At 58.7% G+C, this 13,128-nt stretch overlaps 1 protein-coding gene across 6 annotated transcripts in view; it reads right to left on the bottom strand.

Annotated features, from left to right (window-relative positions):
* Positions 1–13,128, bottom strand: part of LOC131740922 (monocyte to macrophage differentiation factor 2) — a 141,837-nt gene that overhangs the window by 71,611 nt on the left and 57,098 nt on the right. For 4 of the 6 annotated variants that reach the window (XR_010836426.1, XR_010836425.1, XM_067012598.1 and 1 more), the window contains one exon: positions 5,465–6,063. Coding sequence is in view for 4 of the 6 variants with exons in the window: in XM_067012598.1 (XP_066868699.1) it covers positions 5,465–6,063 (599 nt within the window). In the remaining 2 variants the exon portion in view is untranslated. Of the gene's footprint in view, positions 1–5,464; positions 6,064–10,076; positions 10,185–13,128 lie in introns of those variants that run through there. The other 2 variants (XM_059037324.2, XM_067012604.1) reach the window with 2 other exon arrangements.

Here is a 13,128-nt window from a genome sequence, read left to right as displayed (position 1 = left end):
TTTCTGGAGAAGCTGCTGTCCCGCAGTGCTTATTAAGAAATGAAACAGACTTATCTATAATGCAGAAACTCCATTCCCTGGAGACGACCCCCAGAGAACTCTGCACGGGCCCTCGAGAGGGTCCATCATGGCACTGTCTGTAGTACGAAGGAGCTGGATGCAACCTGAGAGCCCATGATTAGGAGAATGGATAATGGGGTATATGCAAGTGATGGGAAACTATGTCTCAAGAAAAAGCAAGAAGCTGGATTTACATGCAGCGCCATGGGTAGAGCTAAATCTTAGCTATAGAATGTTCTTAGTTAAAAACAAAGCTTAAACTTTGATACAGTCAAATTCATCTACCTTTCCCCCTACGGTTTGCATCTTTGAAGCCTTATTTATGAAATCTTTCTTTTGGCTGTATAAATTTACCTCTGACTTGTACGTTTTTAATGCATTGGGAATAAGGATCCAACTTGACTTCTCCTTCCCTGCAATGTCCACCCTGGCCATGCTTCGGCCAATTCCTATTATGTTTTGTGTCTTTCAAACATTTTACGCCAGTTCTCACCTCCGCCTGTGTTCAGCACCGAGCCTCCGGAGTTCTCCTTGGCCAGAAGGCTCCCGAAGGAGGACGGGTCGCTGCCAGCCAGGCCCCAGGTGGGCAACGGCAGGCTTGGGAGAGCAGGGCTGCTAGGGCTCCTTCCAACACGGCGCTTCTTCGTGAAACCGAAACTATGAATTTTTTTTTTTTTTTTTTTATGAAACTGGCCATTAGCAGCTAATCATTCAACTTTATGTTCTCTTTGAATTGAAAGTCCTCAAAAATGTTTTTTAAGTTCACTTAGTTTTCTAGTTTTAGACTGATGGAAAAAGTTGGGCATTGTGTTGTCTCCCCCAGACTACATAAAATAAACATTTCCCTCAATGACTGTATCACTGAGAATATGCTCGGAGGAAGTCTCACTCAACAGGCAGCTACTCTTCAATAAAAGGAGAAAAGAATCCAGATCGCCTCGTTCACCCTGAGATAAGTGTTATTAAAAATCAGATTCGTGGCTGGAGGAGAAAAACGTCCAAAGAAAACAGCACAGAGAGGCTGGGGGACTCAAGGAGACGGAATTCACGGCACACAACCAGCAGACAGAGACAGCAGAGGCTTCGCGAGGCGCCTGAACGTCCCGGTTCGGTCGGGGCTCAGGCCCATCTGCCCGTCTGTGGATGACGGCAAACACACCCAAGGTCGGGCGCTCAGACGACACCCCTGCCACCACTCCAGCCGGCCTTGGAGGAGAAGGGGGGCTGGCGGGTCACACTGTCGGCGCCAGAGCGGCGCACTCCTCCTCGCTCAAGCCCCCGTCTGCACGCCACTCGCACCTGCCCTCCCCCCATCCACCGCCCCCACCCCCGCAAAGAAAACCAATTCCAACCCTGGAGTCTTGGATGCACCCGGAAGCCGAGACTCACAGGGGAGCTGGCTCTTCTAATTTGCATCCACCCTTAAACAGGCAGCGAACGAGCACCCACTGTACGCCAGACCACACAGGCATTGAAGGGCAACTTGTGACAAGCCCGGTGCTGACGCAGAGATGTCCCTGCAGAGAGAACCTCAAGCCTCGGCGGCTTTTAGAAACCCTCTAACCTTGTCTCCTCGGAAGAGGGCACCCAGAGCCAAGGAGGCCCTGCCTTCCAGCATCGGAAAAAGGCTGGCCTCTGAGGGCCGGGATAGGCCACCCAGGAAGGCATCCACTGGCACAGAAAGAAGCCTGCACTTCCCCTCCTCAAGGCACCCAAGTCCCTCAGACGGTGCCCCCATGAGAGCCAGCCTGGGCTGACGGTCCGGTCCGGGCCCCGGGGCACAAGGCCACCGGCCCCTATGGGAGGCGCAGGGCGTGGCCAACAGACTGAGTTCCTCCAAAGGGTCCAGGCCACCGGGTCCAAATCGGTGGTTCCCACCCGAGGGCGAGCTGGCCCCCAGGACACTCAGCAAGGCCCAGAGGCGGCTGTGGTTGTCACGACTGGTAGGGGTGCCGCATGCATCTAGCGGGCCGGGCCTGGGACACGGCTAAACGTCCTACAAGGCACAGCGCGGTCCCCTACAGCAAGGAACTGCTGGCCCAAAGTGTCGATGGGGCTGAGGCTGAGAATCCAGCTTACAAGCTCTCTTCCATCCTGGGAACACAAATAAACCCTGCCCTCTCACCCTTCCCCAGCCGCTGACAAAAACCACATGGCCCACCCTCCCTCCCCAGCGGGAGCAGAAGTGATTACTGTCTTTATCTCGGGCACCGGCCCAGAGCCCGCTCTGAGGGGCACGGGCCCCACAAGCCAGCCCTCTGGGAACACGTGAGCCGCTCTGCAGCCCCGGCCACGCCCGCGCCGGCCCGGGCTCGCTCGCGATATTCTGATGCTCTGGAGATCACCGAGAAGCTGGCAGCTGGGAAAGGCAATATTTATCGAAAACAAACGCCAAAAGTGCCTGAGCGCGTTGCCACGGGCGCAAAACCATGGCCCAAACGGTTCAGGGGAACCGGGTGGATTTTTCCTTCAGTGCCCTCGGGAAGGGCCTGGTACAGCCGCTTCTGCCACCTGCCCTTGTGGGGCCTATCCCAGTTCACCCAAGGGGGCCTGCGGTGGGCTCCCGGCCCCAAGGGCCTAGAGGACGCTCGCAGGGGGCTTTTAACGTGAAATCAGCGAGCCCCAGCCCACTGACTCGGGGTGGGTCTTCTGCCGTGGGAGCGATCCGGGACCGAGGCAGGTCACTGGGGCTGCTGAGTAACCTGAAGCCTGGGGAGGCCGGCGTTCGTTCACGGGCGCGTGCGCACCTGCGCGCCTGCAGAGGTGGGCCCTTCCTTTTGCACACTTTGCCGGGGAACGGGGACAACATGACCTGCTCTCGGGGAAAGAGGAGGGAATCGGGGTGCCCGGAGCCTGCTCCGCACTGGGTCCCCACCCTCCTCAACAGTAAGCCCCCCATCCCGCGGACACCGAGCTCACCGCAGCCGACGCCGCCTCACAGCGACACTCGGGCCGCTCGGGGCGCCAGCAGCATTTGGGGCTCATCGCAGACAGGCCGCCCAGGAGGTGAGGAACCCCCTTCCCTGGAAACAAGACCACAGGTGTCAGGAACGTGGGCAGAAGCCGCCGGGGGGAAAAGCAGCCAGAGGGGCTGCGGATTCCTTCTCGTCATCACCGTAAGGCAGCTGGCACCCACCCGACACCAACAGCCTTCACTCCTCCTCCTCCAAGTCTCTCTGTGGTTCCCACCGTCGTGAGGAGGCAGGGGGTCTGGGACCTTGGGGGTGCGCTAGGAGATGAGGGGGCATCTGCAGATCGGGAGGGGCCGCATCGGATTCTTTACACAGGGGAACAAGGCAGAGCGTGAGTGTGTGTTCACGTGCCTGAGGGGCAGAGCATGTGTGTGCATCCTTGTATCATCAGGACCCTCAGACAGACCCTAACGCAAAGGTCCAAGGTCGCGGGCTCTGGCGAAGCTCCGCCCACAACCTGCGGAGCAGGGCTGGACGGGGCGGGCCGACTGCAGGGTCCCCAGTGCTGGGCTTGCGCACGGCCAGGAGGCACGGAGCAGCCAGGCCACGCCCAAGTCAGAGGCCGGCCAGGAAGGCCGACTCCCTGGGGCCCGGGAAGCCTCCTCCAGGCGGGTAACACGACCCACTTCCAGCCCGGAGAAGTGTGTCAGTGAGACCCGTCCGGTTCAACAGACTCTTTCTTTGAAAGGTTCGCAAAGCCACCACCAAGTTGAACACGGTGTGGGCCTTCTCCTGCCTGGACGAATGAACGTAAAAGGAACAGGTCTAAAAGGGGTCTGCGAACAGGAGAACAAAGCCCCGCTCCCCGCAGAGGGCGTCCAGCCTCGCGGTCACCCTGCTCCCCCGCCCCCCACGAGCGATCACCCACGTGACACAGCGCAGGCCTTCCAGGGCCCAGCCGGACCCGAGGCACAGCAACCCGCGGGGCAGGCAGGGCTGGTGCTCTTTGCTCTCCACTCAGCAGAGAAAACACTGGGCGACAGCGACCATGAGCTGAACACCCGCCCTCTCCACCCTCGGGACGCAGCCCCTTACAGGTCTCCAGAGAGCGCGGTGAGGCAGGGTCAGGACAAAATCCAAACCCCTGCAGCTGGGCCTGTGGGCGGGGCGTTCGGGCGCTTGTCCAAGGAGAGTTAAAAACAATAACACAACCACAACGTTGTAAATCAACTATCTTCAATAAGATTACTTTTTTTCAAATAGTTAAAAAACAAACAAAAAACAACCCAGTAACATCAGCTACTCATTGGTCAGATTTTCCTTATCCCCATGCCTGCAACTCTGCACAACGTCGGTGATAAAACACCCCAACCCCCATCAGAGGGACCCCAACCCCGTCCTTGGTCCACCCCTGCCTGTGAGCGCAGAGAACAACCGCGTGCAGTGCAGGAGGCGGTCAGGACGCATGGCCGAGCAGAGAGCTCTGCACACACCACTGCACCGGCCCTGGGATCACTGGATCCTCCAGATCACGGGACTGAGGCCGGAAGGGCCGCCGAGAGCCCACCGCCAACCGCGGCGGCCCCGCCAGGCCCCGGCCTGCCACACCCTCGTCCTCACACCCTAAAGGCACAAGGTGGGTTTCGCGCCAGAGGAGAACCCGAGAACGTAACGTGAGCATTCGCGACACCTGGGGACACACACAAAACGTCAGCGAGGGCTCAAGCCCCTCGACCCCGCAGCACCACGAAACCGAGTGACAAGTCTCCTGAGGCCACTGAACGTCTTCTGCTCTGAGCCACACGTAAGACCAGTGCACTTGCTCATGTGAAGCCACCATTTTCTCTAGGAAACTAAGAAAAAGTCAAATATGACCTGAGATACACTTAAGCGTCTGTGGGCATTTGAAAAAAACCCATTTTGTATGGCGCTTCCCTATTAAGATGATGAGCTTCTTTCCACCAGGTGAATAAAAGCCAGATGCAGAGCAGCGTCCCGCAGGGCCTGGAGCGCCCCGGCCCAGGGCAGGGACTCAGCGCTGCTCCCAGCACGACCTCCACTGCCCCGGCGCGCCCCCCAACGCACCGCACCTCCGGAGACCCGCTTCCTCCCCCGGCTTCGCGTCCGCTGGCCCCCGAGATTGCCCCGGCGCCTCGGGCACCGAGGGGCTTTCTGTACCGCGTGTGCCGCCTGCACGGGACAAGGTCCTCTCTGCGGCCAGTGACACGCTTGCCAGACCCCTGGACGGTCATCTTCAAGCGGAAGGAGAAATCGCCCCACGGCACTGCAAGACGCCACGAGGAACGCGGAATGACCAGCAGCAGGCGCCCTGCGGTGTAAACAACCCGCACCGCCAAACAGCCCCGCAGAGCGGGGTGCAGAAGAGTCAGTCCTCAAACGCCGCCGCCGCCGCGGCAGAGGCCCGCTGTCCTCCTCCGACAGACGCGCCCGGAACGGCGCCCGCCCCGCGCCTTCTCGTCGCCCCTCCTCACCTGCCGTCACGGTGTCCACGTCCCTGGCTGCCAGCTCCTCCACCTCCGACCTCTTTCTCAGCTCAAACCTCCGGGACAAGCCTTCTCGGGGTTTCCATAACTCCTGGATCAGGAGGGGCTTCTCGTTGTCGCCGAACACCCGGAAGCCCTCGGCCTGCCACTGCCGCCCGGAGTCGCCGGCCTGGCCCACCACGTCGCACAGCACGTACTGGCCCGCGCGCTCGGGGCTCAGGGCGTAGCGCTCCAGGGCCTCCTTCACCAGCTCCCGGGCGCTGGACGTGCCGGTGGCCAGGACGCTCTTGTAGTGGGTGCCCGTGCACACGCTGTCCCCAAACACCTTCAGGACCCCAGGGGCCGAGAGCTGGGTGGAGAGCTCGGCCGGGTCGTCGCCGGTGCCCAGGCTGGAGCAGGTGGCGTCCAGGTCACGGTACTTGTAGCTCAGCGTCCGGGACAGCACGCTGGACAGCAGCTGGCCCTGCCGCCTCAGCTTGCTCTTGGCGGGCGGGGACATGATGAAGTGGGTCCCATAGAACATGGTGGGCCCGTCTTCATGGACCAGCACCGAGGGCTCCGGCCAACGGCAGGGAAAAGGCCGCGTCCTGGGGGAAAACGAAAGGCGGGTTACCGTCGACCAGCAGAGCAGCAGGCGCCCACGAGGCTCAGGGGAACATCGACAGACCGGACCAGCCGTCTAGGTCCCGCGCCCCAGCAGCAGCCGCGGACACAGCACCCTGGTCGGGTCCAACGGTGAGGATACGGCCGCAGGCCGTGGGACCACTGGGGACAAAGCAGGTGTGCAGGGGCTGAAACGCCCTTCGAGGAAAGCCATTACTAGGAAGCACGGTGAGGTCACCCAAAGGCAAGACGCGAGAAGCCTGGGTACCACACGCGCAGCAAGCCGCCGGCCAGGGTGGGGCTGGGTGGGGCTGGGTGGGGCTCGCAGGGCAGAGTCCCAGCGGGGTTGCCTGGCCTCATCTGAGTCAGCCCCCATCTATCCCAACGCTCCCAGAGGAAAGTTATAAACAACTCCGAGCGCACAAGGGCGCGTCTTCCTAAACTCCGCCTCCCCCGCACCACAGCCTACGCATGCTACAGAAAATTCGTCACAAACAGCCATGGAACCAGGCAATCGGGCCAAGTCGCAGCCACACGAGCAGGGCAGTAAGCGACCGGGCATTCGAAACACAGAGCCCCGGACGCTGCTCCCAGATGATTGGTCCTGGCTTGGAGGAGCCGCTTCCCTGGGACGGCAGCACTAGAATAGACACATGACCACAGTGCACACAGAAAAGCCCTTCCAGAAGCAGCGGAGGCACGGCTGGAATGCGTGTGTCCACCCACGGCGTCCAGCCTGGCTTTCGGGCGCTGGCCAGGCCGGAAAATTGCCGGGGAAATTAGAAAACAGCTCGGGGACAACAAGGTGTGTCATAAAGTCACGACTCCCGTGCGCTTAATGCCCCAAAGGCGTAGGGTTCCAGAGAGAGAGTTCATCAGACACCCCCCCCCCACCCAAAGCTCTCGGGGAGCAGGCGGGCAGAGTAAAAGGAAGATGTCCTGCTTCACAGAAACTAAGGCTTCACGGCGAGCTGGTGGAGGTTGAACACCACCCATCTCCCGCCTCTGTGCCCCGCTTCCAGGCAGACAGACCAAAGAAGAAAGGGCCATTTTCTAGAAGGCTCTGGAAACAGTGGCCCAGGACCTGGTGAGAGCAGCTCTGGCACCTGCCCTGGACGAATGTCAGCTCTGACTCGCTCGTGGTCACAGGCACCGGGAGAGGCTTTCGGGAAGGGGAGGGTCTGCCCAGGGCGGGAAAAATGTCTAGGGAGCCCCCCAAAGAAAAGGATCGATCCGACCCCGGGGGACCCAACAGCCTCGACACTGACACTGAACTGGGCTCTTCCCGGCTGGCCCCTGGGCCTCGGTCACATCTGCGACGTCATCCCTCCCACCAGGGCTGTTGAACGAAGGCTGAGCGGCGGACCCGCCCTTCAGTTCCTCCAGAACCAGCCACCCGCCATCCTCGGCGAACCCTGCACTCTTCAAGATGCCCTGACGACGTCACGCACCAAAGACTGGGTTCTGAACACTAAGGTCTGCCCCATGGCTTGGGGGCGGCGGGGAGCACTCCTCCTGTGCCTACAGCTCACCGTTGACCACGCAGAGCCTTTCACTGTGGACCAGCCTTCTGAAGCCTGAGCCTGCTGAGAGCAGCCAAGTGTCCTAGGCAGAGGAGCAGTCAAGCTACAAAGAAGTATCTAGCCGGAGGCTGCTTCCCCTCCCCGAGGAAAGTGCACCCGCCTCCCGGTCAGATGCTGCGGAGCCCAGAGCTGGCTGTGGCTCCCCGCTTGGCCCCGTCCAAGGCCCCGGCCGAACGTACAACAGAAGCGTTTCCAGAAGTCCTCACATGACAAAGCACACGGCTTTGGTTCGCAAACCACGTCAGCAGCTTCAAACCACGGCGCCTTCTGAAAGCCACACAACCCGCCTCAGAAATTTCCAGCACGTGCCTCTGGCCACCACACATTCTCGGCGGACCTGACCCCTCCACAGACACCTGGCTCACGTCAGGCACGGCCCCGGCGGTCCCGACCCAAACCCACAGGGGCCCCCAGGGCAGCCCCTGCCACCAGGCAGCGTCTGGCTGGGAAACCTCTGCCTTTGGAGATAATGCTGAGGGTAAATTTAAATACAATGTGGAAAACGGTGGAAACTGTAGAAAACCAGGTCTCAGCAGAAGCCCAACTCCCAGAAAAGCCACGAAGTAAACACGGGGATTTAAAAGGCCCTCAGATACAACGGAGAAGTAAAATGCTATTTTGCACCCAGGGGTGAAGCTTACAGGTTCTGTAGGGTCTGAAGCTTACACAATTCTGCTTTAATTTTAAAAGAAATAGAAAATTACAAATACACAGCTGCCAGGTCCCCTCCCAGGGCCTTGGAAGAGAGCCCACTCCCTCCTTTTCTAGGGCAAAGCTAGCAGCATCACGAAAAGGGGGTAGAAAATGTAGGACAGACTGTGACTCACTCCCTTCCAGTAACTGCTTCATAAGCCCAAAGAAGTCCCAGTAAACACAGACCCTGATCTACTATATCAGTTTTATCAGGAGGCTCTCTTCTCCCCACGGCCACTCCCTCTGTGGCCATCTTCAGAGAGTAACCACGGAGCATGGCCACTTGCTCATGTGCGCCCTTCCTCCGCAGGCACAAAATGCAGAGTACGGCTTCTCCGTCAAAATGGGCCAGATGCGTTTGTGCAAAGGGCAAGAGGAGTGCAGTTTCCTACAGAGCGGAGCACACCCGGGGTCACCAGATCTGTTTTTTAGGAAGCATGACCTGCCTTTTCCTTTTCTGCTCAGTTCTCTCCTCTTTCACACAAATACTCGGAGAAACAGGGGCCCAAGGCTGTAGGTCGCTTGCTGTTGCTTCTCCTGGAGAATGTTTTTCTCTTGTTCTCAAGGAAGAGTCCGATTTCTGATGAAAACAAGCTCAAGTCACAGCAGCGAGTGAGGTCAGTGTGGGGCTGACCAAATGGGTGGAGGGACACGGCCATTCCAACACTGCAATGTGGGATCCATTAGAATTTCCACCAGGGCAGGAAGGGAAGAGGGTAGATTCACAGGCTCTGCTTTATCCCCACCGGCCATAAATCCTATCCTGACAACTCCAGTCAGAGCCAACGCAATTAAATACAAAAATAATTTAACCAGATTTAAATCTGACAAGCTAGCCTCTTGAGAGGGGACGGACTTTTTCTGCCAGTGGGATTAAGGGCCCACTCCTCTCTGGAATGAAGGAGAGGTGGTGGCCCGTGCTAACGGGAGACACCTGTAACTAACCAGAGACACCTGTAATCACTGGTGGGCGGGGACCCAGAAAATTCTTTTCAGCAATTCAGATTAATCAAACACTTGACCAGGTGCTGGGAGCCCGAGTGTCTGGGTCTGCGGCCCCTCCCGAGCCCCAGCGACTGGCTCCCTAATGGGAAAGAATCCAGTTTCTTCTGCAGGGGTCCCCAGGAGCCCCAGCTCTGCATGTTTCCTTAGATGCACTACTTGTCCAGCGGCTGGAAGTGGTACAGAAATAGCTGGGAGACAATGCTTTCAGCTGGCACACGAGTGGGGAACGCGCTGCTGTGTGAACAGGAAAACCGGGACAGGCTGTGGGCCGGGGTATGTCCCCACAACCCTGGAAGGAAGGTACGGACTCCGGCGCCTTGTGGCCACCTGCAGAACTCTCTCCAAGGGGACCAGAGAGACGGAGGCCCGGGGGACCCCGACGTTGAGGTGCCAGGCTCCAGGGGTCGCAGGGGGGGGGGCTGGCCACAGCTGACCCCCTGGAACCCACAGGCTGGGCCGCCCTCGCCCATGTAGCCAGCCTCTGGGACCCGCCCCCCGAGGCCGCGCCCGGGTCCCCCGCCACCAGGAGAGCCGCCTGTTTCCAGGGCAACCGGACAAGCGGAGCCTGGGTGGCCGGAGAAATGCCCCGTGCGGGCCCAGCTGCCCCAGCGCGCGCCCGCGGCCTCCCCGCCGGGCCAGCCTCTGCGCCCCGGAGCCCCGTACGCCACGGAGCGACCCCCGCCTCCGCCGCCGCTCCTCTCGCACCCCGCACTCACCTCCAACACAGCCCGCCGCCACCGCCGCCGCGTTCCCGCGCGGCTCCCACACCCGCCGTCAGCTGGAGCCCGTGCTCCGGACCCGCGCATGGCGCGGCGCCTCCTGCCGGCAGCCCAACAGACCAGGCGGGCCCTCGGGAGGGCGGGGCCTATGTTGGCGGTGCCTCGTGCTGGGCGGAGCCAGCGGCTGGAAGAGGAGACCGCGGGCTCCTCCTGCTGCCAACCAATAGATGGAGCGGGGCCTTGGGGAGGGACGGAGCCTCCGAGGGACGAGCTACAGGCCCAATGGACGTGGATGAGACCTCGAGGGGGCGGGGCCTCCGGGGATGGGCGGGGCGATAAGAAAAGGGCTGGGCCCTGGCTCCCCCTGCGGCCACTCAGCGGACGAACACAAGGCCTGGAAGGGGCGGGGCCTAGAGGGGGCGGAGCTGATGAGGGGTAGGGCCAAGAGCCTGCACCACCGGCCGACCAATTAATGGGTGTGAACGTTGCCTTGAAGGCAGGGAAGGGCGGGGTTGGCTGCGGAGAGGCGGGGCTGTGCGGCGCACCCCTAAGCTTCAGCTCGAGGGGCGGGGCCTATGCAGGGGGCGGGGCCAGTGCTAAGCTCTGGGGCCACGTTCCAGCCTCAGGCCGGGGGCGGGGACTGGCAAATTGTTTTGTCCCCACCTTCTAGTCCCTAGGCGGACAAGGCCAAGGAAAAGAGGAAGCAGGGTAAGGCAAGCGCTGATGAGAAGGGGGCGGTACAGAGCTGTGACATATATGAACATCCGAAACACAGAAAAAGGACAAGGGGAGCAGGTTCCATCTCCCTTACAATCTGTCCCCCACCCAGCAGCCAGCGTCTTAAATGACAAATCAGATCATGGCACTCTTCTGCTTAAAACGATGCAAAACGGGGCCAGGTCAGCTCCGGGGCTCTGGCCCAACGGCCCTCCTCGGGTAACTTGTTTTAAAAGAAGTTCGTGTCCTTAGAGCTCACTTTGGCACCGGTCGTAGGGCTGGAGTTTCGCCTTGGAGAAAGGCTTCTCACAGACAGCTCCCTTTGTCTGCTCAGGTCTAGACCTGGGGGATTCACGTGGCCTCGGATAAAAAGATGAATTCTTGAATTCTGACCCTGAGAGTGACTCTTTTTGTTGACAGCGATTGGGGTATAAAGTTATATGGTAATGACCCCAAATTTGCGAAGGGGAAAGTGGAGAGGAGGGAACAGACATTTATTGACCACCTACTGTATGCCAGACTCTATGCCAGGGGCTTTACGTTGGTCATCTCATCTAAAGCTCCCATCAACTCCTGTGAGGCAGATGTTTGTACACCCAGAGAGGTCAAACAGCTAGAGGTAGAGCCAAGAATTGAGCCTTGGACTGACTGTGTGATTTTTAAAAAATCCTTTCAGGGGCTTCCCTGGTGGCGCAGTGGTTGAGAGTCCGCCTGCCGATGCAGGGGACACAGGTTCGTGCCCCGGTCCGGGAGGATCCCACATGCCGCGGAGCGGCTGGGCCCGTGAGCCACGGCCGCTGAGCCTGCGCATCCGGAGCCTGTGCTCCGCAACGGGAGAAACCACAACAGTGAGAGGCCCGCGTACCGCAAAAAAAAAAAGAAGAAGAAAAAAAAATCCTTTCAGGACTCCCCATAAACATGTACAACCTACCCCACTCTGACACCAAAGAGGCAAATATCAGAGCTGGAAGGAGAGCCTGGATTTAAACCTGTGTTTTCCTCCTAAGGCATTCCTCACCTTGATCCTGTCCCAAAGCCCACCCCTCCCAGCAACCCTCTTTAGCAGGGGTGGGCAAACTCCCACCCGTGGGCCAAATCTGAGCTGATGTTTCTGTAAATAAAGTTTTATTGGAACACAGCCACACCCCTTGGTTTGCGTATCGTCTAAAACTGACTTCATGAAACAGAGACTTTACAGCCCCCAAAGCCTGAAGTATTTACTATCTGGCCCTTTACAGAAAAATTCACGGGCCCCTGCTCTTCAGGATATAGTGATGCCAACTATTTGCCATTACTACGCTGTTTCACACATCTCTGTCTTTGCTCAGGCCACCCCCTCTGCCTTTTCCAAGGCTGCCATAACAAAATAACACAGACTGGGGGCTTAAACGGTGGAAATTTATTTTCTCACGGTTCTGGAGGCTAGAAGTCCGAGATCAAGATGCCGGCAGGGTTGATTTCTTCTGAGCCCTCTCTCCTTGGCTTAGACGGTCAGCTTTTCTCTGCGTCCTCACACAGCCTTTCCTATGTGTGTGTCTGTGTCCTAATCTCCTCTTATAAGGACACCAGTCAGACTGGATTAGGGCCCACCCTAATGACCTCATTTTAACTTAATCACGTCTTTAAAGGCCCCATCTCCAAATACAGTCACATTCGGAGGTGCTGGGGGTTAGAGCTTCAACATACGGATTTTAAGGAAACACAATTCAGCCCCTAACACCAATCTTCATCACCTGGCTAATTTCTACGCATCCTTTAAGACTCCGATTAGGTGTTACTTATGTAGTTGCTCCCCTCCAAAGTGGCCCACAGTGATTCACACCTTCTAGTTTTCACACCCGGGTGTAGTCCCCTCCCAGGCTGAACAGGGCTAACCTGTGTAAACAGTAGTTGCCAAAATGACAGTGTCATTAAAAATTATAAGACTTGGCTGGGCTTCCCTGGTGGCACAATGGTTAAGAATCAGCCTGCCAAGGCAGAAGACACGGGTTCGAGCCCTGGTCCGGGAAGATCCCACGTGCCGCAGAGCCACTAAGCCCATGCACCACAACTACTGAGCCCGCGTGCCACAACTACTGAAGCCCGTGCACCTAGAGCCCATGCTCCGTAACAAGAGAAGCCACCGTGATGAGAAGCCCGCGCACCGCAACGAAGAGTAGCCCCCGCTCGCTGTGACTAGAGAAAGCCCGCGCGCAGCAATGAAAACCCAACGCAGCCAAAAATAAAAATTAATTAATTTTTTTAAAAAAAGACTTGGCTTCTGTCCTTGCTCTCTCATGGACCATTCCCTCTGCGGGGAGCCAGCCGCCACGCTGGGAGGACACTCAAGCAG

This window comes from Kogia breviceps, chromosome 14, assembly GCF_026419965.1.
Source record: "Kogia breviceps isolate mKogBre1 chromosome 14, mKogBre1 haplotype 1, whole genome shotgun sequence".
Taxonomy (NCBI): domain Eukaryota; kingdom Metazoa; phylum Chordata; class Mammalia; order Artiodactyla; family Physeteridae; genus Kogia; species Kogia breviceps.
The sequence above is the reverse complement of the archived record's forward strand: the minus strand, read 5'-3'. Positions and strand labels throughout refer to the sequence as shown.